Raw genomic sequence first — 27,779 nt, forward strand, 5'->3', positions numbered from 1 at the left:
CCTGGGAAACCTTTAAAGCTCTCTGTGCCTGGACGCAAGCCCATCCCAGGTAAAGCGGAACCCCGCGTCTGGGGGAGCCCCGGGCACCGTGGTGACTCCAAGCTCCCTGGTGACCGTAACTCACAACCAGGGTTGAAAACCACGGTGTAGGGCAAGGTTCCTACAAATCTGGCCTGAGAAGGAGCTGGGCAGAAGCAGCAGGGCCCTGCTAAAACCATCCGCTCCCGGGCCCCACCCTGACCTACAGAACCAGACTTCTGGAAACAAGAATGAGAAAATGCCACCGTTCGTGGGCACCCTGGTTTTGCTTAAGCGCCCTGCAGGGTCTTGCTCCAGAGTCTCTTAAAGGTGGTAAAATTATGCTTGACTCCGCCTTAGACTGATCAAAAATGAACAAAGGGAACAAAAAGTGAAAACAGAAAACAGGTGGCTTACACAGAGCTTTCGAGCCGGCGGGCTCCTTAGACACGCCTCCTCCCGGCAACACCTGAGGCAGCTACTATAACCGCTGTTCCGTTTATCTTCTATTACCTTCTGCCCGCACATCTGTCCTCAGGTGCAGACAGAGGCGCCCCACAGAGACCAAGACGCCTCTGAAAACCACACTCAGCTACTGTAGAGGGGCCAGGCCTCGATACTAAGGATGGAGGGTCTACAGATGTCCTCCCCCTTTGGGACACAAGCCCTCACCGCTCTGCTGGACCCAGCTCGACTCTCCCAAAGTGACATCACTGGGAGTCGTCCCTGGGGTGCCAATGTGGACCAGCCCTCGCGGTGTCTCCTGGTATCGGGGTGGGGGGCACCCCTTGGCATTTTGGGTGAGCGAGTTTTTATTACGTAGACTTCCATGTCACTCCAGGACACGTAGCACCCAGACCCCCCTGTGTGGACCAAGCAAGGATCCTAGGCACTTGCTAACGCCCCCCCCCCCCCCCCCGTGAGGGGGCAGGACTTTTCCACTCAGGACCACTGAGCGACAGCCCTCAAGCCCGAATTCAACACCTCTTGTCGTTTTAGGAGCAGTTGATTAACATGGGCTTCCTCTCTCCCCAGAGTGGGCGGGAAGGCACAGGACCTCTGACATTTCGGCTGTGCCGTCTCAGTCTGTGAAGGTGTCCCGGGTGGCCAGGTGCCGAGGCCCCAAGATGGGAAGGACGCTGGCCCTGCTCTCAGGACCTTCGGTACCTGACGGACACGGATGGCCACGGAACTGAGACCAGGGAAGGTACCCCCGCTGCAGGAGGAGGGGACAGCTGAGCTGAGCCCTGAAAGGCAGGTTTAGTGGCAGTCAGGACTCAGTGCGTGACCAGCGGGTGAGGACAGGAAGGGGAGGGCACTCCTGGAGCGTGGTGGTCTCAAACAGTGGGGAATGAATAAGGTTCCTCAGGTTGGTTGGGGCCAGATTCCAGAAGGGTTCGAGGGCTGCCAGGGACTAGGGGCATTCTACTTCCCACACGGCTCCTCGTTCACCGCGGAGTGGGGCCCCCGTGCCCTGCTGCCCGGGCAAAGGCTGGACGTATACAGGCCTCCACGCAGGCCGGGCAGGTGCCACAGTGCAAGGCTGCCATCACCATCCCAGAGCCCTGGTCGGCTCTGGGGCCGACCCTAAATTCAGCACCTTGCCAAGAAACACCAGTCACAGCCCGGAGCGGCTAGAGGAGGGACAGAGGCTGGACCTCGGATTCCACGCTGGTTAGGACTGGGGAGTCTCAGGTCCAATTCAGAAAAGACACTGGTCCTTCCACCAGGGAGGGGACACTGGTCCTCTACCAGGGATGTCCTCTGCCGGCCATGTAACAGAAGCAGGGAAGCCTGGCCTCTAGGCCTGGGCTGCCTCTCTGGGCCTCACTTCCCTTCTCTACCAAACAGAATGTGGGACCAGAGAGTTACTACGGGCTCTTCCGGTTGGACAGTCTTAGATGCCAAAATCCAATCAGCTGCGTGCAGGGAGGGCGGGGAGAGAGGTAACCCTGGCTTACTAAATGGCTCCTGAGAGCCCAGAGGGGAGAGCACTGAGCTCGGAGTCAGAGGCTCCACGGCCTCTACTCCAGCAGAAGGTCTGTGTAACCCCTTCGTGCACCTCTTCATGCTCTTCTGAGCTTCCTCCCTCACCACCTCTCACGCTTCCCCAGCTCTAAGGTACAGCTCGATTGTCACCTCCTCCAGGAAGTCCTCCCTGCAAAGGAGCTCAGTGATGATGCCGAGGAGGGCATGGTCACTCAGTGAGCTGCCAGAGGTGTCTGAATCTCCATACAGCACCTCACCTGACCCTCTCAGCTGCCCTGAATGCAGAATTCTGATCTCCAGATGAGGGAACAATTTAGCCAGAAGGCTTGTCCAAGATCCCCCTGACCAATAAGAGACAGAGTTGAGTTTCGAATTCGTATTTATCTGATTTTGGAGCCCGTGTTTTTCCCATGACACCACACTGCCCCCTATTTCTCCAGGACTTCACAGCCCTCCTGACGTGTAGCCCACAAGACTGGTTGCCCACCTCACAAGGGGCTCCCACTGCTTCTTGCCATATACCCATCACCCAAGTCGGTGGATGAAGCCACGGCCCCACCCACACCAGGGCCTGGGCACAGCCCCACGGACCCGGGAGGCACCTGCCGGCCTGTCCTGACTCTCTCTCCATGCCACACCCACTCCGTGAGGCTCAGGGGCCCCAGCACGGTGGCGCCCACAACCCCCACAACAGCCTGGCCTAGAAAAAAGCAAGACCCCCCCCCCCCCCCCCCCCCCCCGCCCCAAGGACAGGCGATGATGCTACCTAATGCCGAGGGCCGTGGCATGGCCGATAGGTCGTTCTTCACCAGCTGTTGGTGCTTCGGAGAATCTCTGCCATTGAAAACAGCTGGACCCACGGCCGTAGCAAGTGAGGGGTGCTCAGAGGCTGGCACTGGCAGCAGAGAGAGAGAAAAGGGGAAGCACAGAGTGAGTTCATAGGAGCCCCGCTTAGCAGGAAATTACTTCTCTTCCATTTTTACCAACTAGCCGACAAGTGGTTCTGCCCACTGAGGACACACACCCACGCACACACACTCCTGCTCCAGAGAGCGCACAGCCCGGGTCGATGAAGGACCAGGGAGACAGGAGTGGCCAGTGGGGCCCCTGCATCCCAGGAGTGCACCCGAGGCTGATCCGCCTCCCTTCTCCCACACCCTCACCCCCTAGGCTCTGGTTTGCACCAAACACGCTCAGGACAGTTGTAGGGCACGCAGTCACCCAGGGCCCTGGGGCTCCCCAGGTCTGAGGATAATGCCGGGGGGGAAATTATGGGCTCTGGTCTTGTGAGGCTCACTGCTTACGTGCTCACATCAGCCAGCGTGGTCTGGAAGGCCCTCCAGAGTCGGGGGCAGCACAAAACCTTTCTTGTGGGTGAGGTGGCATGGTGAGGGGCTTAGGGGCATAGTTCTGAACCCCACTGCCCTGGGTCTGAATCCCCTGCTCGGTTGCCGCCCGGGGCCGAGTGACCTTACTTAACCTTCTGAACCCCTTATGCTTCAGCTTTCTCAGCTACAAAAGGGGACAATAACAGAGCCTCTGGGAGAAAGCCAGGATTTCAAAGAAGTGTGCCAAACAGTGCCTGGCAGGTAGTGAGCGCTGAGTATTCGCTATTGGCACCATACTTAACTCTTGCAATCACCCTGCAAATTAGAAAAGATCTGCTCCAGCTTTACAGGCGAGGAAACAGAGACGCGAAGAGTTGAAATCAGTTGCCCCGAATCGCCCAGCCAGAGGCTATCAGTGCTGGAAACTTACACCCAGCTATTCCGATGGCAAAGGCCAAGGGCTCCCCAGCCGCCATGGTAGCAGAGGTTCCTGGGGGCCCAGGCGCGGTGAGGACAAGAGCAGACGGCATGCAGAGAGGGAGGCCCGGGGCCTCGGTGGGAAAGCACAGTTCCCAACCCTGGCGTGGCCTCTTCGTGGGAGCCAGGGCACCGACTCCCCTCGCTAGGCCCCTCTACAGACCTCGTGGGCCGGAGAACGAAAAACAGCCAAGCCTCCCAAGCCCTTGAGAAGGCTGCTGGAGTCAACGGCGACCATGCTCAAAGGTCCGTTCAGGATGGCAAAATGCCAAGCACACGACCCAGAAATCCCTGCTTGTCAAATCTTGACTTCACCTCCAACTGCCTGGGAGACCCCAGGCACGCAGCTGAGCCTCAGGTTCCCCAGAAGTACCGCGGGGAAACCCAAGCCTGCTTGCAGGGAGGCTGTTAGGACTCAAGGAGGCACATGCCCAGACTTGTGGGATCCTGAGCACACGGTAGATGGCGCATGCTCGTCTCACCTGCCCCTTGCAGGCTCCCCACTGCAAACCGATAAGTGGATCATATTACGTAGCAGACAGCAACAGAGGACATCTTTCCAAATTAAAAACACAGCATGCGGGGGCGCCTGGGTGGCTCAGTCAGTGAAGCGTCCGACTTAGACTCAGGTCATGACCTCACAGTTTGTGAGTTCAAGACCCGCATCGGGCCCTGTGCCATCAGCATGGAGCCTGCGTGGGATCCTCTGTCCCCCTCTCTCTGCTCCTCTCCTGCTCCTTCTCAAAAATAAATTTAAAGAAAAAATTTTTTAAAACACAACACAGCATTCTGTGCCAGAAACTACTACAAATTCAAGATAAAATGCTAAGGCTTTGTAGGCAAAGATGACGTACAAAGCACGCTTTTTATTTATCTTGAAAAACGTTTGGCTGCAGGGGCACCTGGGTGGCTCAGTCGGTTACCCATCCAGCTCTTGATCTCGGCTCAGGTCGTGATCTCACAGTTCATGAGATCGAGCCCCCGTTCCGGCTCTGTGCTGACAGCACGGAGCCTGCTTGGGATTCTCTCTCTCTCTCTGCCCCTCCCCCCACTCTCAAAAATAAACACACTTTACAAAAAGAAATAAGAAGATCGCTTGGGCTGCACCCTCAAGCTGCCAGGCTTGTGGGTTTAGCTCCTTTGTGCTTCTCGGTCGCCTCACCTGCCTGCTGGGCTCCCAGGGGGACGCTCGGGCTGGCTCCGGGAACGGGCTCGCTGGAGAAGGCAGCCAGAGGCCCGGAGCTCTCCGCTGGTGGGAAGAGTGAGCTGGAACAGGCACTGGCGGAGGTCGGCCGGCTTCTGAACTCTAGGGGGGCAAGACGCGTGCATGAAAACCAACTCCCCCCCCCCCCACCCCGGTCACGCGAGGCCTTCCTAGACCGGAGGCTGTCCCCCAAGACAGCCAGACACCTAGATAACCAAAACGGTGCCAATGCCATGCCAGCCTTGCCTCAGCGTAGCTGGGGGAGGCGGGGGTGCGATAACCCCCACGGCTCCGTGCCAAGGGCAGGGGGATCCGTCTGAGGGGCAGCTCTGATTATCAGGAGGGGGAGCAACCCTGAGCGTTTGGGACAGAGAGAAAAACAGAGGACACGAATGAGTCGCCCCCATCGCTGCCCTTCAAGCCCAAGGAAAGAACAGATTATTACTCAGAGGCAGAGAAAGAGCTGAGAGCCCCCTGTCCTGAAAGCCACCCTCTGCTAGAAAGATTCCCTCCCAGGAGTTGCATCTAGCCTGTGAGGTGCTTGGTCACAGCACGTGATCAAAGACTCTTCCTGGGTCCCACAGCAGAAGCACCACTTTGTACTACTAATTCTTGGTACCAGGAGCTCAAGAAATGTTTACTGAGTCAAGTAAGAAAAGGAGTAGGGGTGGGGGAGGAAGGCCCCGAGCCAGCCCTTCCTGAAGTCCCTTCCTTCTATTCACGGAGGCTGGCCAGGAGAGGCCAGGTGACCAGAGATGAACCAACCCAGACAAGGTTCTTGTGGAGACCCCTCCTAGGACATGTCCCTGCACAGCTGGCTGAGTGGGGGCCTCTCAGGGGCCATCCAAGGCTGGGCCTCTGAAAATCCACTGCCCCCCACCCTCTTCTCTCCATAGTTGACTTAGCCATGGGTGATCCGGGAGACAGGAGGGAGGAGGGAAGCCCAGTGACTTCTACGACGCTGGCCTTCACAGGGTTCGGGGCGGAGAGAGGACGGGTATCATCCAAGCCATTATTTCTCTAAATCAGAGTTTCTCAACCTCGGCACCGCTGATTATTTAGGCTTGATCGTTCTTTGTGGGTTGGGGTACGGGGCAGGGGGGGCGGGGGGTGGGCAGAAAGGGCTATCCTGTGTGCTGCCGGATGTTTAGCAGCATCTCTGGCCTCCATCCACCAGATGGCAGTAGCGCTCTCCAGTCACGATGGGGGACAGAATCACCCCGGGTTGAGAACCTCTGTCCCAAACGCTTACCACAAGAAGACACAGGATGGTGTAGCCCCCTGCAAACTTTTAAACGTCCCACACAATTAGGCTGGCACTACAAATGTTTACCCATAATGCAAAGCAGCGCTTTGATTTCACGGGGCTGACCTTCTGCCTGCAATTGTGCCCATGGAGCCTGGGCGCTCCTCGAAGTCCGGCTGACAGGCACCTGGGCCCTCTTGGAGGGCCCCCGTTCACCCACCCAACCCTGCTCAAAGCCGAACTGCTCACCTGAGCCTTTCCAACAGATGAGAGGTCCTTTGGTTAGAGTCCCTTGTGCGTTGCGGACCAGGTAATACTTCAAGTGTTTCTGCTTCTTGGGCTGAGTGGTCAACTTGAGATTTATGTGATTAGAGAATTCTGTGAAGTAGCAGAAGCCTTTCTTTCCACAGCCAACGCAATTCCCAGAGAAACCTGGGGGAGGGAAACCACCACGAAGGTCTCCAACTTACCTCCAACATACTCGTTAAATAACGCAGACTTTGTGGAAATTCTAAATACTCCCATCCTGTGCCACGAACCCGAAAATTCCACGGGGCAAGGGTCCCTAGCACCTTATGTTGGTCCAAGGGTCGAGATGACCTTGACTTGAACAGAAGGAGGCCCAAGAAGACTTAGTCATGGAGGAGGCCCTGAAGCTTGGAAGAACTGAACTTGCCGGGGGGGGGGGGACAGATTTTAAAGCCTATACACACAGCAAACATTACAAGATGAGACTATCGCATTCAACCATCTACACTGATCAAGTGCCTGCAGGAAGTGGTACACGCCCATCTCCTTCAGTGCTGACCGGTCACAGAATCTCAAAGCCATCAGACCACTGACGCTAGACGCACTGAGGACCTCCCAGGAGCCCCAAACTCCATCCTGATCCCATGAGTCGCTGCAAGAAACAAAGAGAGCTCCACGGGGTGGGGCTGGAAGGGTTTGGCAACCAGCGGAACAGAGACCCGCTGCCCCAGTGTGGCTGTCACAACATTGGCATCCTGCAGCCGAGGCCGGAATGGGCCTTTGTGGGGACGGACAGGGGTTCCCACCAGCTGTGAGGCTCCAGAAGGGTCGCCCGATGACAAAATGACCTCTTATGAACCACTAAAATCCAGCGAATAGGGATAAAGAGACCTTTACAAGCTATAAAGTCCATTCAAACCACACTCAGTGCAACCGCGGGTTGTAACATGGGACAAATGTGACGATTGGCCTAGCTGCTCTGGTCTACACCCACCATCTCAGGAAGACCTTCCTGGGGACCTTGCTTTGCCCACTGGGGCGTCTGGTTTCTATGGTACAAGGCCCTTTGGCAGGAAAGACCCTAAAGCGGAGACTGATCTGTTTCATCATATTCTCTGGCCGACAAGTTTCCAAAGGTCACTTTGACTTAGCCCATGAGGGCCACGTGGCTCGGTGTGTGAGCCCTGCTTTCAAACAGGGTATTCCTGAGGCCTCTGGCTAATGTTCAAAGCAACGTGTTCGTGAAGGTTCAAAACATCTCCACAGAGAAATAAGGCACCTACAGTACAGACACTCACTGGATTTTCTGATCTATTTTAAGCACATTTAATACTCCGTAAAAGGCCTTAGAAATAGGGACAGATCTCTTGGTCTAGCCACAGGACAGGGACAGGTTTAGTTTAAACTTCCAGAATCCTGTTCTCTCTGCACCAGAGCAAACAAAGTATCGAAGAGATGCCAAGCACTGTGCTACTTCCTTGTTCTTAAAGGGACAGGAAAGGAACTAACACGCACAGAGAGCCAGCGAGATGCTGGCCCTTTTACCGTCCTCTAGACAAGGTCACTCACTCAGCTTAACTGACACAACACCCGGCCCCTTGGGACACGAATCCTTCTTTGGGGAGGGCTGAGGACCGGAGAGGTCACGGAATATTCCCTGGTGGAGGTAGACGGTGTGGCACTCCAGCCCAGCAGGCGAATGGGGTGGAGACACAAGCATGGCATTCAAGGCCACCCCAAATGCTACCCAACCCCCATAGCTCCAGCCTTCGCCCCGGTTCCTCGCTCTGCTGTGCTGAATCCCCGAACGGACCCGCCCGCCCGCTCCCACCGCCCTCATGCCTCCAGGCTCACACTCTTCCTCCCTTGAGTCCCACCTGCGTGTTGCATGTGTCCCTGCCACTCAAATGCCCGACTCAAACGTCCACTTCTTCGGGGCTTCCCTTGACCCGAAGGGCTGAAGCTCCCTGTTCTCCCCTACAGCTCTTCATATTGAACAGAGAACCACCGTAACCTCTTTTTCAGTGTTTAGTCATTGAAATTCGCATCTTTTTCCCCATAGCTATTCCCTCGCTCTAAAGGACCAGTGTCATGGGGTGACTGCACGTAGGGGTGCGTTGTGTCTGTACATGTTAAGTGTCTGTGCACAGACCAGCGTCCAGCACGTCATAGACGGTAGATATCAGAAGGGAAGGAGAGGCGAAACAGGCTGACTATCAACGTGAACATATCAGGATTTCTGCACCTCCTTTGAAATAACAATCTAATGTTTTTATTTCTTCCTTTGTCTCCAACCTGGATCTCTGAAGACAAACGCAGCTCAGCTGCCATTTAAGAATACTGGATGGAACTAGAGGGGATTATGCTCAGCGAAATTAGAGAAACGCAAAGATCATATGACTTCACCCATATGTGCAATGTAAGATACAAAACGGATGGAAAAAGATTCTAAAAACAAGGAGGGGGACTCTTGAAAACACAAAGAACAAACTGAGGGTGGCTGCACAAGTTGTGGGGGGGGGGGATGGGGTGAATGGGCAAGGGGCATTAAGGGAGGAGCGCTGGGTACACATCAGGGATGAATCACTGGAACCTACTCCTGAAATCACTATTGCACGATATGCTAACTAACTTGGACGTAAAAGATAAATAAGTAAATAATGAAATGGGAAGAAAAAAAACAAAAACAAAAAAACAAGGCCCTGAGAAACCTTCCAAGCTCTCTGGAAGGGATTCTGACCCCAAGTGCTGAAAAGATGGATGTGGGGCACCCGGGTGGCTCAGTCGGTTAAGCGTCCGACTTCAGCTCAGGTCACGGTCTCGCGGTCCGTGGGTTCGAGCCCCGCGTCGGGCTCTGGGCTGACCGCTCAGAGCCTGGAGCCTGCTTCCGACTCTGTGTCTCCCTCTCTCTCTGCCCCTCCCCCGTTCATGCTCTGTCTCTCTCTGTCTCAAAAATAAATAAAGGTTAAAAAAAAAAATTTCGAAAAGATGGATGAACGAGAAACAGAACTACAAGACCAAGGTGTGCGGAAAAGCACCCTGCCGGGGCCCTGCTGCCATCCAGAGACAGCTACATGGAACACGGGCCTTTGATCCGTGACAAATGTGGGCGGTGGGACCACTGCACCCTTTCAGATGGAGGGATGGGACCACGGGCCATCAGGAAGGCCTTCTCGCGGTTCCGAAGGTGGAAGGCCTGGGTCTGCCTGGTAAGTATTTGGGGAGCCAGCTGCAAGCTGCAGCAAATACGGACTGCTCTTCTAAGACGTGACTCGGGACCACAGGACGGCTGACCAACTGGTCCCTGGAGACAGGGGAAATGGTTGAAGCCACCCCTAGCTGAACAGGTGAGGCGATTCTAATTTTCCCAGAAGTCGTCTCAACGGCAGTAAAAAAATTTCACGAGGAAGAATAAAATGAGCCGTTCTCTTTGGAAATCTGCCTCAGGACCAGGGAGATAATCAGGACCGGGACCAGGACGATACTCTCTTTAATTTTTTTCTTTTTTATGTTTATTTATTTTTGAAGGAGAGAGAGACAGAGTGTGAGATGGGGCGGGGGGGGAGGGGGGCAGAGAGAGAGAGGGAGACACAGAATCCGAAGCAGGCTCCAGGCTCCGAGCCGTCAGCACAGAGCCCGACGCGGGGCTCGAACCCACAGACCGCGAGATCGTGACCTGAGCCGAAGTCAGACGCTCAACCGACTGAGCCACCCGGGAGCCCCAGGATGATACTCTCTTTAGAAGACAGGCCTAGAAAGCCTGTCCTGAATCCTCAAACTCTCCAGCATAAATATCCAGAGTGCAGAGAAACGGTTCCTTCGAGGTTACCACCCCCCAGGAACTATTCCAGAAAAACGAGTCTTTCTTGACCACACGGGGGCGGCACTATCGAGTTTCCCCTCAGGCCCGGCCAAGCCGCGTTTGGCACCCCGGGTGGTGTCGCACACGCACACCCCGAACTGGTGCCCACACGTGCTCCCCCTTCCATGGAAAGACCTCCTGGCGAGGCAGGGCTTAAACTGGACCCTGAAGCCGAGGTCAGACCTTGAGAGGGGCTCCGTGCTCCTTTTAAGGGTGGAGTCATCACAGGCAGGCCCTGCCCTCCTGTGCCCTGAAAGCGAACGGCGACGATAAAAGGAGCATCGTCCTTGGGTATTGCAGCAAGTGAAGCGGAAAAACCAAAACCGAGCCTTGTGTCCACGCTTGTGAAATACAAGCTGTGAAAACCATTTCAAGTGCCCCACCTGGATGGTGCACGGAGAAGAAAATGGGCAAAGTACAATGGAGGTTCACTTGGGGGTGATGGGCAACTTTCTCCTTTTCCACTTTGTATTTGACTGCTGTTGTTTCTGCCACGATCCTCGTTGTGGAGGTAAATAGAGCCTAACGGCGAACGAGGAAAAAACACGTCCGTGGCCCCCAGCCTCGGTATTCTGGCCGCGTTCCGACCAAAGCTCACAAGGGATCTACTTTCTCCTCGCGTCTCTGAAGGTGGGCCTCTGGAGGACTCCAAAGCGTACCTCCCTTTGCAATTCTCCTGCATGTGCCCGGGAAGGGGGACACAGGCCAGAGTGTACCAGGCAGCAGCCAGAGGCACAGGGAAAGCCTTAAGAGCCGTGTCAGGCTTCAGATGAGACAGAAACGGGATGGGGGTGATGGGCACAGGAAGATGGGACCAACCTCAAGGCTGGCTGGTGGTGCATTCTTGCCACATAACCAACAAGACCCCCAGAATCCTGCAAGAGGCTCACGGCCACTTTCCCTGCGCCTAATTGTCGCTGTGGAAGACGGGGGCAGAAATCAGTTACTCATGTGACCTCTAAGAGATCGTTCTACACGGCAAGTTAACAACACAGCAAGCAGGGGCGGCTCAGTCGGTTAGGCGTCCAACTTTGGCTCAGGTCATGATCTCGCTGTGAGTTCGAGCCCCGTGTTGGGCTCTGTGCTGACAGCTCGGAGCCTGGAACCTGCTTCGGATTCTGTGTCTCTCTCTCTCGCTCTTTCTCAAAGATAAATCAACATAAACAAACAAACAAACACAGAAATCACCTTCTTTGAACATGTCCAAAAATAAAAACTGTAAGGGACAACTAGGAAGGAGGGACCTATGCGTGAAGACAGAATTAGCGACAGGCCAGCCAAATGCTTTGGGACAATCTTGGTTGGATGTTGATTCAAACAAAACATCCATCAAAACAAAACCAAAACTGTAAGACAAAATTTGAACACACTGGCTATTGGGTAATATTATGGCATTACTGTTAAATTTTGTAGATACGATGATGGTATAGGAACTCTAACAAAGAGCCCTTATTGTTTAGAGATACACACGGAAACGTTTACAGGTGAAACGACACGTCTGGGGTTTGCTTCCCCAACAATCCAGAAGTTCGAGAAGGAGTCGTGGGTGAAACAAGACTGGCCGTGTGTTAGTAATTGTTAAAGACACAAGACAGACGCATTATACTATTATTTGAAAAATGACTTCCCAGGAATGGCAGCCTTGCCCAGGCGGGGCCCAAGCAGCCCCCACTCCCAGCCTCCGCTCCTTCATTCCAGCACACCATGTTCCTTCACGCACACGGTTCCCCCTCTTCCTGAGGGCACCCGTTCCCCGGAGTAGGAGGGCCAGGGCCAGAGCACCTGGGCTCAAATTCAGGACCTGCCATTTACGACCCTGAGCAAGTCAGTTAACCTCTCTGTGCCTTTGCTACCTCATACACAAATGCTAGATAATAACGTACCCACCGGTACACTGATAACCTATTTAGAACAGTTTCTAGAATGCGGTAAGTGCTTAGTAAAGTGGCTGCCATTAGCGTGTAGGTGCTATTGTTCTCTGACTTGCAAAATGCCACTGGTTTTTCAGGGCCCAGCTCACACACCACACCCTGAGACACTGTTCCCATCACTGGGCTCCGTGTGCCCTTCTGTACCCCCTCGGCACTTTAACCCTCAGCTCTCACGTGCCACCCAGAGATGTGTTAGAAAGTCCCCATCTGGCCGAGCTTTCCCACCAGCTGGCAAGCTCCCAGCGAAGGACCAGGTTGGACTTGACTCTGGGGCCCTGGGCTGAACTGAAGGTCCACCTTCGACACGGGGTACACATTCCACAAATGCTGCGTGAACACAGGACTCATTTACACCCCGATAGAAAAGGACATTCTAGCTGGAGGTCGTCTCCTGCCTCAGTGATCAGCCAATCGAGAGGAATTCCCGTCGCCAAAAAATGGAAACACACATCTAGATTTTCATCTTTCAGCTTCTCAGACAAAATCCCTCTGTTGATCCCAAGTCACTAAAACAAGATTCCTTTCGTTATAAATTGGAGGGGGGGGGCGGTTATAAATTAGGAGCTAAAGCCATTGCTTCCCCCAAGATATTCCACAGCTTCCGTTTTATAGGTCACTAAAAAGCGCGGAGCCCAGGCCCCCGGAGGGCTGTAGGCCCACCTTGTCCCGCGCAGCCATCAGGGTTAATTGCAGGAAACCTACACAGTGTTAAGTGTGCAAGCTGAGAGCATAAAGTTATTTTAAAAGAAGAAAGCGTCGGTTATTACCGACCGGCCCTCGTAACCCACCTCCGATGGCTTTTTGGCGAGCAATTAACAAAGCCCCCACTTCCTCTGCACTCGCCACCTGAGGAGCCAAAGCTGTTAGGGGCTGGCGGTGAATGAACTCAAAGATTCTTGTCCCCACGTTTCAAGACACAGAACCTCCTTGATTTACTGCCCTCGCAATTCCTTTACAGTCACTAAGTGGTGGAATTCAGCCCAAGCCGCGGCTGCCGCCAGATCAAACGCTGGCCAAGTCACTGGCACAGTCTTACCAGCACGTTTCATCCTGAGTGGCCTCGATGAGCAAATTAAATCCGAGACGGAAGGACTCCGTGAGCTCCTTTGGTAGAGTGAATTTCCCGGGATTACTCTTGTTCTGGAGAACTAGTTATAATAAGCCCCTCCCGCCTAGAGAGACGGAGTTGGCCAGAACCTTCTCTCTCTCTCTCTCTGGTCACCATCCCAGAGCTGTGTCTGTCTGTCCAGCCCACATTCACCTGCCTTGGTTCAACATTTACCCACAGTCACTGTCTCCTCGTGGCAGGAACTATTCGTCTTCTGCGGGTCAATCCTTGCTCTCCCCTCTTCCCCTCCTCCCCTCTCGGGTCCTTTGCATAGTGCCTCAGTCCTAAAATGTGCTCAATAAATACCCACTGGCGTGCATTTACCTACGCAGCTTTTGGGGGGGGGGGGTGTATCGAGCATGAAATTTAAGTGTTCTACAGCGCGAAGACTCTTCCTGACGCTACGTCTGGACCAGATCATTACCAGCCCTTCTGCCTGCCTGATGCTCCTCCACGGGAGACACCGGACCAGGTGAAGGGGCCAGGGCACGTGGAGGAATCGCTCCCCACCTTCTGGAGAAGGCTATGAATGTTCTGCAAGCGGGGACACATACTCAGCCCTGTTCTCCCACCGCCTCAGGTCTGATGCCCTCTGAAAGCATCGAGCACAAGGCCCGTATCCTATTCTTGACACAGGCAGGCGCTTAGAAAAGGCTTGATGAACATACGCACAAGACAGTACTAAATGATGGGCTTTCTATAGGAGGTCAGCCACATCTCAGGATAAATCTCATTTACGTTCCACTTCACACGGAAAGAGCCTACTGAAAAACAAACAGGGCGGTAGGATGCACTGATCAAGAGCCCCCAAAGGCGGCCTGTCCCCCACCCCCCATGGCCTCTCTTGTCCCTGTCCCCCATGCGGATGGAGCCACAGCAAAGGGCAAAGAAAGGACTTACCAAGAAGAGCGTTGTGCCCATTGTCATCCGGCAAGAACCTTTTGTCCACAGCACACACCAGGAGATGGTCTGGCAGGCTGGGGGACTTGGCCCCCACGAGGAGAAAGCCTGCAGGGACGTCTATGGGCTCACTGGAAATGGAGACGAGACGCAGGTCCTTCCCCGCCTGGCAGAACCCTGGGAGGAACGGACGAGACTCACACACGCTGCCCAGGGGCCTCCCCAGACCCGGGCTCCGCGTGGGCAAAGGGAGGACAGCGTTCCAGGTCTTGTCGGGAACAAAGCTCACCTCTGGATGTGGCTGACTTTCAAACTAGTTCTAAGAGGTAAGATTAGGACCCTACTTACTGAGGCCACTCACCACACGCTAATTATTTTTATGACGATGGTGTCACCATATGATACACGTTGACGTACAGATGAAACTCACCAGGAAAAAGTGTAGGCACGCGATGGTCAATTAGAATGTACACGAGATAAATCCATAAGAGATTGTGAGCAATTTGATATTCTTTACGCCCGGTGTTCCTCACACGTATGAGGAAAAGACAAATGTCACAAATAGGGAGCAAGAGCCTGGTAACACTGGCCATCTCTGGGGATGGGACACAAGGACACTGACCATCAAGGAGGCCTTCACTCCATACCCTTTTGGACATTCTGTATCTTAGAGCTTTTAAGTAGATTTCCCATTCAAAAAATAAGTGTCCAGGGGCGCCTGGGTGGCTCAGTCAGTTAAGCGTCCGACTCTCGATTTCGGCTCAGGTCATGATTTCACAGTTCATGAGTTCGAGCCCCGCATCAGGCTCTACACTGACAGTGCGGAGCCTACTTGGGATTCTCTCTCTTTCTCTCTGCGTCTCTCCCGCCCACACTTGCTCTCTCAAAGTAAATTCCTAAAAACTTTTTTAAAAAATTTAAGAAATACATGTCCCAAGGCATCTGGAAATAGAGAGAAACAGCTGAGACTTATTTGGACAGGCCCTTCCCAAGGTCTTTGGGCACATCCAGCCCCATCCTGTGTCCGTTCCATCCTTAGTTACCGACGGAGGCGGTGACAGCTAACATGGCCTGATGGTCCCAAGGCTCCCCCTGCAAAACCCTACAGTACCGTCAATGGACTCCTCCCGCACACACCTGGCTTTGCCATCGACAACACCGTGCCCCCGGTGGGAGGGCCACAAAGGGGCCCTGAGGGGTGGGGAGGCCAGAAGGCACAGAGCCAGTGCCCACGGTGGGCCAGGCCAAGCTCTGCAAAGCTGTCACTTGATCACCTGTGGGGAAGTGTTCCAGCTGCCAGTCTGAAGACACGGAAATTGAGGCTCCAAAGAGGTTATGTGATTTGCTCAGAGCCACAGAGAGGAAGGCCAGGGTGGAGGCAGGTCCGACCCAGCTCGGGGTGGCTCCCCTCCATCGTCTTAGGGAAGCAGCCCTTCCACCTACGCGGCCTGGGCCCAGCCTTCTGAAGAGCTGAAGGAGGGGTGCCTGGGGGTGCTCAGTCGGTTGAGCGTCTGACTTCGGCTCAGGTCATGATCTCGCGGTCTGTGAGCTCAAGCCCCGCGTCAGGCTCCGTGCTGGCAGCTCGGAGCCTGGAGCCTGCTTCGGATTCTGTGTCTCCCTCTCTCTCTGCCCCTCCCCCATGCGCTCTCTCTCTCTCTCTCTCTCCAAAGTGAATAAACAATAAAAAAAAATATTTTTTAAATGAAGAACTGGAGGAAGATGGGCTATGGACACCATTACTGCGTTTACTTGGAAATTCTTTGAAAATCACCGTGATGACCACTGGAGAGCTCGCTGTTTTGTTTCATTAGGTGGACATGACAAGGCCCCCTCATGAAGGGCCACTGTGCTGGTGTCCCTCACCCCAGAGCAGCAGCCCCAGCGAGGGCTGCCTGCCTCCCCCGCCGCCATCCTGCACAAGGTCACGTCCAGCCCCACACACGGGGCCTCTACACCCCACATGATCCCCGCACTGAGCCCTGCCCAGCCACACCTCAGACTCCCACCTAAACTGCTGGCGGCTCCCCACATGGGCTCCACGCTCCCCATTCTGAGCCTCTGCCCATGCCGTTCTTCTGTCTGGAATGTCCCAGCTTCCCCCAACCCTCTCACAGACTCCTGCCAATCCTCCAAACCCCAGACGATGGGCCACCTCCTCCAGGAAGCCTTCCCTAAACTCTCGACCTGTGTCAGCAACCTTTCGTGGGCTCCCAGGCACCCCTGGTCGCCCACCCCACCCTGCTAGCACTTCCCACGTCACGGACGAAGGGTCTGCTTACCTAACTAGCTCCAATATCCGAGAGTATCTTTTATCTCCAAACTTCCAGAGTTGGGAGGGGCAGTATAATTAATTCACTCACTAAACCATTCGCCTGGTGTGGTGACAGATGAACATACGCCACTCAGACAGGCTGTTGGGCTAGGGAGTGGGAGAGCCAGGGGTTTGCTCCCAGTGTCTCCGCATGCAGAGCGCGAGCTCTTACGACCAGATGAAGCATCTGGCATCCCTGTGCCTCGGTCCCTCAACAGCGCGACGGGAGCGAGTCACCGACCCTACGGGGTTCCTGAGAGACCACAGGTCTGTCTTTTTCAACCATAAAGTGCGATAAAGGAGAAAGATGGTTCCCGCGTATTGGTCTGAGCTAAACGTGCAGCGCCAGCCGACCCGAATTGAGAGGCACGTTCTAGTTTTCAAACAGCCAACGTAGCAAAATGAACTGTTGGACCCAAACCCGTTGGTGAAGTTGAGGCGTCCAGAGAGCGCTGAGGGGTGAGAGCCTGACGGCCACGGTGAGGTGCAGCCAACGCTGCTGGGTGGGGGAGGGTACGCCCACCGTCACCTGCCAGGGGCCAGGGTCACGCACTCTGCGGGCTCACCGTCTGTGGTGCAGCAGCCTTCCGGCGGAGGGTGCATCTGGTAGGGATTCGGGGGACCGCTGGGCTCCAGCGCCCCTTCCCCCTCTTCTTCCTCATCCTCATTGTCCCCTCGGCCTCCACCTAGAAGGGGCAAAGGGGAGCGAGGCGTCAGGCAGAAGCAGCTAGTCCGCAAGTCTCGGCCACCGAACAGCCAGCCCGTCCCGACAGACACACCCCAAGGTCGGGTGTCATCCCCCGTCTTTGCTGGAGGGGCCAGCTGAGGTCAGGGGACTCTCCCCAGGTCACAGACTCAGGCTCCAAGCCTGGCCTCGCGACCTCGAATCCGGGTTCACCTGTCTCCCCATCCACGAGAGCTGCGCCTGTCTGCACACGCACAGGGGTCAACACGCGGTAACTGGTGGAGAAGAAAGGTGCACGAAGCCTGGTACCTGGTAGGCACTCCAAAAATATTTCTGTGGGAGGTACCACAGATTAAGATCTAGACCATTTTGCAGGTGGGCACACTGAGGCCTAGAGAGGCCCAGTGATCGGCCTGCCACACTTCAGAGACCCGATAAGCAGCACAGCTGGCCCGTTCCCAGCTGTGTCTGCTGCCCGCACCGATGTTCTAGCAACTGACTGCACCGGTTAGTTAAGAACAGAAACCGTGGCATGAATCGCCTCTACACAATACGAACGGTACCTTTTTATTCATCCCCAAGGGAAAAGGGGACGCAGAGGCATTTCTGAAAACACGCACCCAAATTTGTCACATACACGCAATGCACCATTCCAGAACAGGGCCAGGCAGGTTATGACTTCAGGAAAGTTTCTTTTTTTGTTGTTGTTTTCTTCTTTTATTTTTTTTTTAACGTTTTATTTGTTTTTGAGACAGGGAGAGACAGAGCATGAACAGGGGAGGGTCAGAGAGAGGGAGACACAGGAATCTGAAACAGGCTCCAGGCTCCGAGCTGTCAGCACAGAGCCCGACGCGGGGCTCGAACTCACGGACCGCGAGATCGTGACCTGAGCCGAAGTCGGCCGCTTAACCGACTGAGCCACCCAGGCGTCCCAGTTGTTTTTTTTTTTTTCCAAGTGAAATAGCATTTTAGGAGTCACAGAAAACACGAAACTGGCCAGGAGAGCCAGCAATGGGCCATGGGAATCTCACCATGGGCACTCTACCTGGGCAATGGAACAGCTTATTGTCATTCCCCAGACTCTCAGCTCCTAGATTGTGGGGTCCTTGCCCTTCTCCGTCTCGGTACTCCGGGCACCCCGTAAAATGCTCATGCAGAGAAGCACCCAGAAAACACCTGTCCAGCCGATGCGAGCACGCCGTCTTTACCCAGCTTGGCTAGAGAAGCGGGGGTCATGTTCGTGAATTTCCAAGGCTACGCAAGAATAGTCCTGACTTTTTTAACAGAAATTTGGGGTTAAAAATCTTTCTCAACTTGTCCACGTTTAAATGTCATTTAACAAACAGCACGAACATGTCTTCGTGGGACAGGGTCACTCCCAGCATTCTTAAATAGGCCGGGCTGGGAGACCATTGTTTCTTCTTTTCTATTTCTCTGTCTCCTGTTTTCTCCATTTCTCCAACCTCCTCTTCCTTGGCTCTCACACCCTCCATCCACCCGGTGGTTCTAGTTTAATGACGAAGTCATGTGCCGTGGAGAGAGGCAGAGCTGGGAACTGCGGATCCAAGTTCTAGTACTTGGGCCTTCCATGGTCTGTGTGGCCACAGGAAAGTGACTTAACCTCTCTGTGCATTAGATCCTGCAACTTTTCAGGGCACCTGGGTGGCTCAGTCGGTTAAGCGTCCGACTTCGGCTCAGGTCACGATCTCGCGGTCCCTGAGTTCGAGCCCCGCGTCAGGCTCTGGGCTGACGGCTCAGAGCCTGGAGCCTGCTTCCGATTCTGTGTCTCCCTCTCTCTCTGCCCCTCCCCCGTTCATGCTCTGTCTCTCTCTGTCTCAAAAATAAATGTTAAAAAAAAATAATAAAAAATAAAAAGATCCTGCAACTTTTCTATTTTTTTCTAATATTTATTTTTGAAAGAAAGAGAGAGAAAGCGAGAGTGAGCAGGGGAGGAGCAGAGTGAGAGGGGCAGTGTGGCACCCGACACAGGGCTCGAACCCATAAACCTTGAGATGATGACCTGAGCTGAAATCGAGGGCCTGATGCTCAACCACCTGAGCCACCCAGGAGCCCCCAGATCCCGCATCTTTAAAAGGAGGTGTTTACATAAGGGCACTTTGAGCTGTTGTAGTCTATGCAGGGGGGAAACGCAGCCCTCAGAGTTGCACAGAATATTCCTGATGTGATTGAAATCAGCACAGGGTACTGGGAACATATCTTCATGGTGGCCACCATTTTAAAAGGCGCCCGTGGGACAAGAGGCGGAAGAAAGTGAACACCGTAAGCCAGCCTGGGCCCGTGACCTTGGGTAGGTCAGAGCAGGAAGTGAAGATTCCTGGGGTCTCTGTCTTTCTGGGCCTGGAGTACACAGAGGCAGCAGGAAGACTGTAAAAAGATTACCCAGGAAGAGCACAAGGGGGGTGGGGATAAACTCCGGAGCCTCCTTCAGATGCTTCCTTCCTGCCATTAAATGCAGGTCTGGAGTGGCTTTAGCAGGAGGGACAGAGTCCCACCCAGACCACAGGCGCCCGCAATGCAGCACAGGACCCCGTGGGGGCTGGGACTGTCCTGTAACCACCAGAGGAGAGGGAGTCACAGAAGGCTCTCCTGCACAATCACATCTGCTCTTTGAGCCAGTACCCCCCGGGAAGTCGGGGGGGGGGGGCTCCCGGAGGGGACGGCCAAGACACCAACCAAGCGAGTGAAAAGGGGCGAGAAAGTCGGAGCCACTGGAGCGCTCGGGCACCCAGGAATGTCTGTGTGCACATTATTCTGCTAAGCCAAAAAGAACAGGAATTCAGACTCTCAGAAAGAATGAAAGAAGGGCATCTTAAGCCTCCGAGAGTCAAAGAAAGAGCTCAAAATCCAGCAGATAAGAAAGCTGCCCTCAAGGGTCAAAGGTCTATAGCAGACATCCCAGGGCCTTTGATGGGATCAGTTGGGCAGCAGCGAGGGCGAGGAAGCTTGTAGCCGGGAGCAGACCAGACCAGACTGCTGGCCAAGGTCTCCCGGCAGGAGGAGGGAGGGAGGAGGGCATTCACACGGCCTCAGACAGACAAAACCAACAGGATGGGGACCTTAGGACCTTCACGCTAGAAACACTGGAATCCAGAAATGCGACTGCACTACCTTCACTCTGCAGAGCATGGGGGTTGTTATTCACTGTAATGTTCCTACCTCATTGCATCTTTCTGTGGCAAGAAGCCGTAGGACATTTTGAGTGGGTGGGATCCCAAGAATTACCTGCATCTTGTTTAACAAATTAATACTTACCTCAAAATGCTGGTATCTGTTCTGTTTGCTCTCTCTCTAAAAACAGCAAATAACACGTAATAAAAGGGTTTTCCCCTGGGAGGAAGTGGTAAGACCTCTACGCCGGGAACAAAGTCACAAAGGCCCCTGCTGCATCACCTTCACAAATACAGAAAACGTTAACAGATCGAGGGCTGTTTAGTATACCGGCACCCTGGTCATAAAAACCATCTTTAATGTAATTGTCTGAGGAAGGACAGTAATAAGAGACCCAGGGGGAGAGACAGACACACAGACTATAAAACAAGGTGTCGCCAGCACAGGCCGTCTACGCCAGGTTTTATGATGCAGAAACCAGGGGCGGAGCTGTGTGCTCAGTTTATTGTGACACCCAGCAAACTAAAAAGAGTGTCCTCCCCTTCTCACCAGCTCCCCCGCCCCCTCCACCCCCCCCCCCCCACTCCCAGGCCCCTGCACCTAGGGAGGATTTCTCTATTCTGTTTGTGGGACAAACAGGGAAAGCTGGAGGGTCTGCTCTGGTTTTCATCCAACATTTGGGCTGAACAAGCAAGCCCACTACAGCCGGCCCCCAGCCCTCAACACGGGAGGCCGGGAGGAGCATAAGGCTCAAAGCTGTCTCTGCAAAGTGTCCCATGCCCAGTGCCCTATCAGCAGGGGAGGACATCCTAAGAAGTCAGAATGTCCGAGATGCAGCCTCCCAGGTAGTCCATGGAGATCTGGGGCATAAGGAAAAGCTGCCTGGGGAACCTCCTGTCTCTCCCCAGGTGAGCATCTCCACCCCCCCTCCCCGTCTACTTAACCCCCTATCTGCCCCCTCTTCAAAGAGCTGCCAGAGTTAAGGGTTCAACTGTGAGACTCGGGCTCTCCTTCAACACTGCAGGCAACCCCAGCGCCCATCTTCCCAAACCGTGGGATTTAATCACATTAGACGGTGGAGGTGAACGCGCTTTGTAGATTTCAGGATGCCAGGCAAACTAAGTTGTCGTGACCATCGTCAATTTATCATTAGCAACGCAGCCTTTCGATACGGAAGGCCGTTAAGGATGACCGTTGAACGTGTGTATGCCTCACGGAAGTCTTTGAGCCGGCCAAAAACACAGCCGGGACCCTCCAGTGAGTTCTCATCTCCCCACCGTGTTGCAGCCACGCCTCCCCTCCAGGAGGACATGCACACCCAGACAATTCGCCGTTTCCCTAGTTGGTGCTTTTGAGCCCAGCCCAGTTTCTCCCAGACCCTCTCTCAGGTCCTTACTGTTGCTATTTGCAAGGTTAATGTTGTAAGATGTTTCAAAGATTGACCCAGGGAGCGCCTCCCGGCCAGAATAAGAAGTATCAAGCACTACACAAGCAACTCTGGGCCTCATTTTCCCCTCACGTGCAACCCTCCTGGTCTGCCATCCCCACACCCTGTCAACACACACACACACACACACACACATGCATGCACACACACACTGACACTGACCCACACACGTCGTGACCACCCCAATCCAGGGGACCTGGCGGGCTGCGTGCTTTCTTAATTGACTCATTTTTGTTGTAAACAACAGTCCTTTTCCCCTTCGGTATCTAAGTTGAGTCTTCAAGCAGAAGGCATGAACTGACCAAAAGGACTTCCGTAAGAGTAAGGGTCTCACCCTATGGATTGCCGTGGGGTTGCTTCTGCCATGCAAGTACATGGCTATTAAAGATACAAATCAAAGATTGAGAAACAGAACCATTTTATTCTCCGGATAAATAAGTAAACCCTAAAGTTGTCCCCATGCCTGAGTATGATTTATGCATTTATTTCTGGCACACGTTCCATTCATCAGGGTGTGTTTTCCTGGCTTTTCAAAGTTTCTAGAGGGCTCTGGCATCTGCCATCACAAAAACTACCCAGACTAGTTTGCAAAGATACGGCCGTGAGTCCCGAGGCAGAGAGAAAAAAAAGACCACTGAGGGCCAAAGCATGTTAAAATTTCTCACTGACACTTTCTGATGAGAGCCTAAGTAACAACCGCTCCAGGATACTCCTCCCCGCCCCTCTTCCTCCCTCCCCTTAGCCAGTGAATAATTTGATTCCTTGTAACTTTACGGCTGAAACTTTATCATGGTTTGGTTGGTTTGTTTGTGTCCAGCCACGTCCAAGTGTATGCGCAACTTTTTCTGCTAGTTCTTTTCCGCCAGACTCAACATTTTGCACACAGGGGAGGAAAGCGTTTCCAGCTCTGTTGCAACAGAAGCTGCACACCACACAGGACAGACGCGAGGGCATCTCCTACCTTCTAGCGTGGAGAGCTGCTGTTCGGCTTCTAGATACAACTGGGAGAAGACGGGCCTGGGCACCAGGCTGTTGGACCGCAGCGAAGCCTCGATGGAGTTGTGCAAGACCTCTTCGAACCGCGTCGTCTTCAGCTGGCCGGCGTACGAGTTTCCCATCTTTAGAGAGGACGACGGAGGCTGCTGTTTAAAAGGGCATCTCAGTGTCAGTTAAAGAGACTGACCCTGTGCACGAAGCCCAAAGGCAGAGGTCGACCGCTTGAAGGGGCCGTGGATCCCCCGCTCAGCAAAGAGGAGAGGGCGGCTCTCAGCCGCAGCTACGGCCGGGCGTTTACAGGAAGTTGGATAAGCAACAGCTTTCTCTAATTTAGCGCTCAGATAGCAGAGTCTGACACCTCTTAGGATATTTTACTAGAAATTGGCTCTTCGTCATCCCTGGCTTCCCAGACCCCCGGCTTTTCCCTGAGAGGTGATCCTGCCCCCCCCCCCACCCCCACCAAGAGAGCTCAGACAAACGATGGTTTATTTTCCTTGACTTCCAGAAGAACAGCCCTGCACCACTTAACGCATGGGACGGCAGCTGGCAATTCCATGACCCGTGGCAACTAGTCTCCAGATCTGAGGATTCCAAGACCTCCCCTCACCTTCTCGGAGGGCGGGCTAGCAGCTTTCCCAGCATTGCCCTTTTTTGCTAAAAGGCCAATTGTTAACATTCTCCCTTTAAAGTGTTTTTGTAGTTTATCAATACTTCCATTACCCAAGTAATGCAGACTTAAATCTGGGAAACCTGGAAATTACAGAAGAGGGTGGAAAAACCATAGGAAAATCACTGCTTTTCCCATTCCCCAAGATGACCACCGTGATTTTTTTTTTTTTTTTTTGGCAGCGTAAGCTAGTATTCACATGCCATGCCATTCACCCACTTAAAGTGTACATCTAGTCAGTGTGGTGCAAACATCGCACGATCAACTGTAGAACATTTTCATCGCCCCCAAAAGAAACCTCATACCCTTTAGCTGTTACTCCTCAATCCCCACCCCTCCCCCCCCCAGCCACTAATTTACTTTCCGACTTTGCAGATTTGCTGACTGTGCAAGTTTCGCAACAATGGAACCCTCTGGTCTAAGTCTTTGGGGACCGGCTTCTTCCAGTTAGCGCAATGCTCCCAAGGTTCTCGCGTGTTCGACACCTCGTTCCCACTGTGCTAGGATGACGTACTCTTTCCGGACTTCATTTTCTTCACGAGTGGGGGGTAAGAGGGAGAGGGGAGATGGCATTGACATATTCAATGACGACATTTTTGATTCTGCATTTTTCCCTTGACATAAGCATTTTATTCGATGCTCTTACAAATGCTCTGAAAATAAAGGTCATGGCTACCTCATATTCCGTTCCGTGAAGGTGCGGACATTTGCTCAGACACCTCTCTCGGATCATACGTGGTAAGCCTCTGTGTTTATTTAGTGCTTCCCAAGACCAGCATTTAAATTCATATTCCTTCCTCATGCTGCCGTTCATTTTCTATGGCATTAAATTTAGGTTTCTGTTTCCTCTTGGCTTGCTCTGTTGTACTGTTTCCAAACTGCTTAAAATGATCACTTTGTTATCGTCTTTATTTTCCACCTCCTTTAATACTGAAACCATTTCGGGCTACATATTTTCCTCTGGACACCTCTTTTGCTATGGCTTCGTAGGGCTTGGTATAAAGTGTTCTCCTTTTCATTTTTTAGACACCTTGCAATCTCCCTTTTGATTCCCTCCTTGATCAGGTAATTAATTATCTAGGAATGTATGTTTAATTTCTAAATAGTCACGATTGGGGGTGGTCAGCCTTATACTATTTGTAATTTTTATTGGGTTGTAATCATGACTGTGGCCTTTAGAAACTCTGCTTTCAAAATGTCACAGGTTTCTTTTTTTTAATGTTTGTTGATTTTTGAGACAGAGAGAGACAGAGCATGAGCGGGGGAGGGGCAGAGAGAGAGGGAGACACAGAATCGGAAGCAGGCTCCGGGCTCCGAGCTGTCAGCACAGAGCCCGACGCGGGGCTCGAACCCACGAACTGTGAGATCATGACCTGAGCCGAAGTCAGACGCCTCAACCAACTGAGCCCCCCCCCCAGGTGCCCCTACAGGTTTCTTTTTAATGGATACCCGATGGATTTTTACAAATAGCCTACGACTATGAGAAGAGAGATGTATAAACTCTCTAAGGGAGGAAAGGAGATAGATTACCCAGTTCTTCTCTATCCTTATGTATTTCTTATCTACTATGCTGTTGATTTTCAAAGCAGCGTCTGACTTAAAAAACAGCCCCAAAAATAGCGTCAACACGACCACAGGACGGTAGCTCCTGCTTCGTCACAGGGATGCAACCCTAGTTGTGAGACCAGCCTCACAAGCCAGGCACGACCGCACACATCAATCACTCTGACTCAAGACGAGTAAGAAATGCTCCCTCGTTTGGGCGGCGAAGTCATCTCAAGATGGGGCCGCTGGTGCCCCTCTGAGGGCTCTGGTTTCCCTCCTGAAGACAAAATGGGTCAAACACTCACACTGATTTTCTGCCTCTCTTGCAAGGAAGGCCCAGCCTTTCCTCTTCCAACTAAAAGTACATAAAAACCATTAAACGTTTCCTGCTTCTAGCAATAATCCCTAACCACAGGGCCCCCTGGTCAGCCCCTGCTTCCAGCCTGGGGCAATGAGGCATCGGAAGGACTGCGTCAGGAATTAGCCCCGGACACAGAGAAGGCACTCCAGAGAGAGAAAGAGGTCAGCTGCCAGAGCCCCTGAAGAGCCCACTCGCCTGGGTGGGAAGGGGCTCCAGGGTCCTCGTGTCTGCCTTCTTCCTTGACCCGACGCACACCTCGATACACAAAGGAGGGGTTACTGGCCACATTCGGGGGACGCTTGCGTTATTTTCGAATCGGGGCGGTCTGTTTAAAGCTGCTGCCCGTGAGGGGCGCCTGGGTGGCGCAGTCGGTTAAGCGTCCGACTTCAGCCAGGTCACGATCTCGCGGTCCGTGAGTTCGAGCCCCGCGTCAGGCTCTGGGCTGATGGCTCGGAGCCTGGAGCCTGTTTCCGATTCTGTGTCTCCCTCTCTCTCTGCCCCTCCCCCGTTCATGCTCTGTCTCTCTCTGTCCCAAAAATAAATAAACGTTGAAAAAAAAAAATTTAAAGCTGCTGCCCGTGAATAACATCACAAATACCCGTTTCTATAGATCTTTGTCTGAAGAGCTTAAGGCACACAGAAAGGAGATTTGAGCCCATCCCTTTTTACATGGCGTCTCTACAGAACCATGCTCGATGATCCAAAGAACACGATGGAGGCGTCCAGACCCCAGCACCCTCCCAAGGCCCCTTTCTGCTCACCTGACAGGGGACAGGCACTCCGAGCCCAGAGGATTCCACCGGTTATCACAGATCAATGCCTAACGTGGACGGAGCCACGAGGAGGAGGGAAAGGAACACTCACTGTCCTGCTACTGAGTACAAGGCACGTTCGGTGGCCAGGGGAGGGATAGTATGAAGCCCATTCTAAATAAAGATGGCAAATTCAAGTCTTGGAGAGGATACTCACCTGAAGGAACTCTTGTTCAAAGAAAAGAAGAGAATTGGGGTGGGGTGGGGTGGGGGAGAAGGAGCAGGCAGGGAAACGGAGGAGGGAGGGGGAGAAACACAAAATGAACCAGGAACAGCGGCACAGAAAAGTTTTCACACTCAGAAAAATGGAAACTTTTACCGCCCTACGCAACATCGAAGCTTTAATGTCTAGAAGCAAATGGAGAGGAAGTGTACCCCGCGCCCTGTGGGATGATGCATTTGAAATCCTAGGAAGGAAACGCCAGCAAATGAGGATGGAGAAGGAGCCCGGAGAATGGAAGGAAAATCGTGTGGCCCTTTCGTCAGTGGCCGGGGGACCACCGTTGGACGGGGTGGGAACTCCCCAGGGCGAAGCTCCAGCTCACAGACAAAACCACCTGCCAGGTGAGAGGCTTTGGGAGGGGAGGACACAGCAGGCTGAGGTGGGGACACAGCTGGAGCTCTCTGGCCTGTTAGAAGTGTTAGAATCCGGCCCCCTCGTGGGGGGACTGGAGAGCCCCAGTTTGGCTCAGGGTCAAACACAAAAGCTGAGATCTCCCCCCACCCCAGGCGACAGGGTAAAGGGCCCCGGGGCTGTGGTCTCTCCCTGCTCCCTCCCCGTGCAGGTCCTGCTACAGCTACCCCGGGCCACGAGCTGCAGGGATTTCTTCCACACCCTGGAAACATCACCCTCCACTGCCTGCATTCCAAGGCCTGGCCCACTTCCTCCCGATGCGGGTGCACGACGCTCCTCAAACCCCAGAACCTGAAGCACGGCCTTTACCATAACGCAAAGGAGCCTGGCTGCGGCAGAATGGGCAGCGCATGCGTGACCCGAGCAAAGTGTTTGTTTGACTCACTGGGCCTCGATGTTCTCATCTGTAAAATGGGCACTCTGAAGCACTGACCGGCCGGTCATTTTGGAGAGTAAGAGAGGCAGAATACGTGGACAGTGCCTAGCACAGCACCTGGCAGGCAGTGCGCGAGCATTCGTTTCTGGCTCAATCTGAATATTCACCCGGGAAGAATTTCAGATCGGAAATGACAAGTGACAAAGAACGCGTGAGGCGTTAGGAGGGAATCAGTGAGAACTTGGGCCAAGGGGCCGGTACTCAAAAAGGAAGAGGAGGGTATTTTGGTGGGATGGATTTGGCAAGATAGTTTAAGACGGGGACAAGAGGGTACACGGAAAGGAAAGCCCGATGAAGACAGACAGGCTCTCGGAAAAGGAGTTGATCTTACAAGTAGTAAATGGCTCACAAGACGGCACCGTGCGAGAGGAAAATCAAAACTGAGGGTGAAAATCAGACATCGTTTTCGTAGGTAAGTCCCTGAAACCTCAGAGCTAGGGATTT

At 53.6% G+C, this 27,779-nt stretch overlaps 1 protein-coding gene across 14 annotated transcripts in view; it reads right to left on the reverse strand.

Moving 5' to 3' along the window:
- GREB1 (growth regulating estrogen receptor binding 1) overlaps window positions 1–27,779 on the reverse strand; it is a 143,731-nt gene that overhangs the window by 53,121 nt on the left and 62,831 nt on the right. For 12 of the 14 annotated variants that reach the window (XM_027077919.2, XM_027077916.2, XM_027077920.2 and 9 more), the window contains exons 2-7: window positions 22,846–23,026; window positions 17,190–17,309; window positions 14,313–14,489; window positions 6,512–6,694; window positions 4,975–5,118; window positions 2,774–2,902 (exon numbers count right to left, since the gene is read on the reverse strand). In XM_027077919.2, the coding sequence (XP_026933720.1) occupies window positions 2,774–2,902; window positions 4,975–5,118; window positions 6,512–6,694; window positions 14,313–14,489; window positions 17,190–17,309; window positions 22,846–23,002 (910 nt within the window). In that variant the 5' untranslated portion in view covers window positions 23,003–23,026. Of the gene's footprint in view, window positions 1–2,773; window positions 2,903–4,974; window positions 5,119–6,511; window positions 6,695–14,312; window positions 14,490–17,189; window positions 17,310–22,845; window positions 23,027–23,907; window positions 24,763–27,779 lie in introns of those variants that run through there. The other 2 variants (XM_053201233.1, XM_053201235.1) reach the window with 2 other exon arrangements.

This window comes from Acinonyx jubatus, chromosome A3 (assembly GCF_027475565.1).
Source record: "Acinonyx jubatus isolate Ajub_Pintada_27869175 chromosome A3, VMU_Ajub_asm_v1.0, whole genome shotgun sequence".
NCBI lineage: Eukaryota > Metazoa > Chordata > Mammalia > Carnivora > Felidae > Acinonyx > Acinonyx jubatus.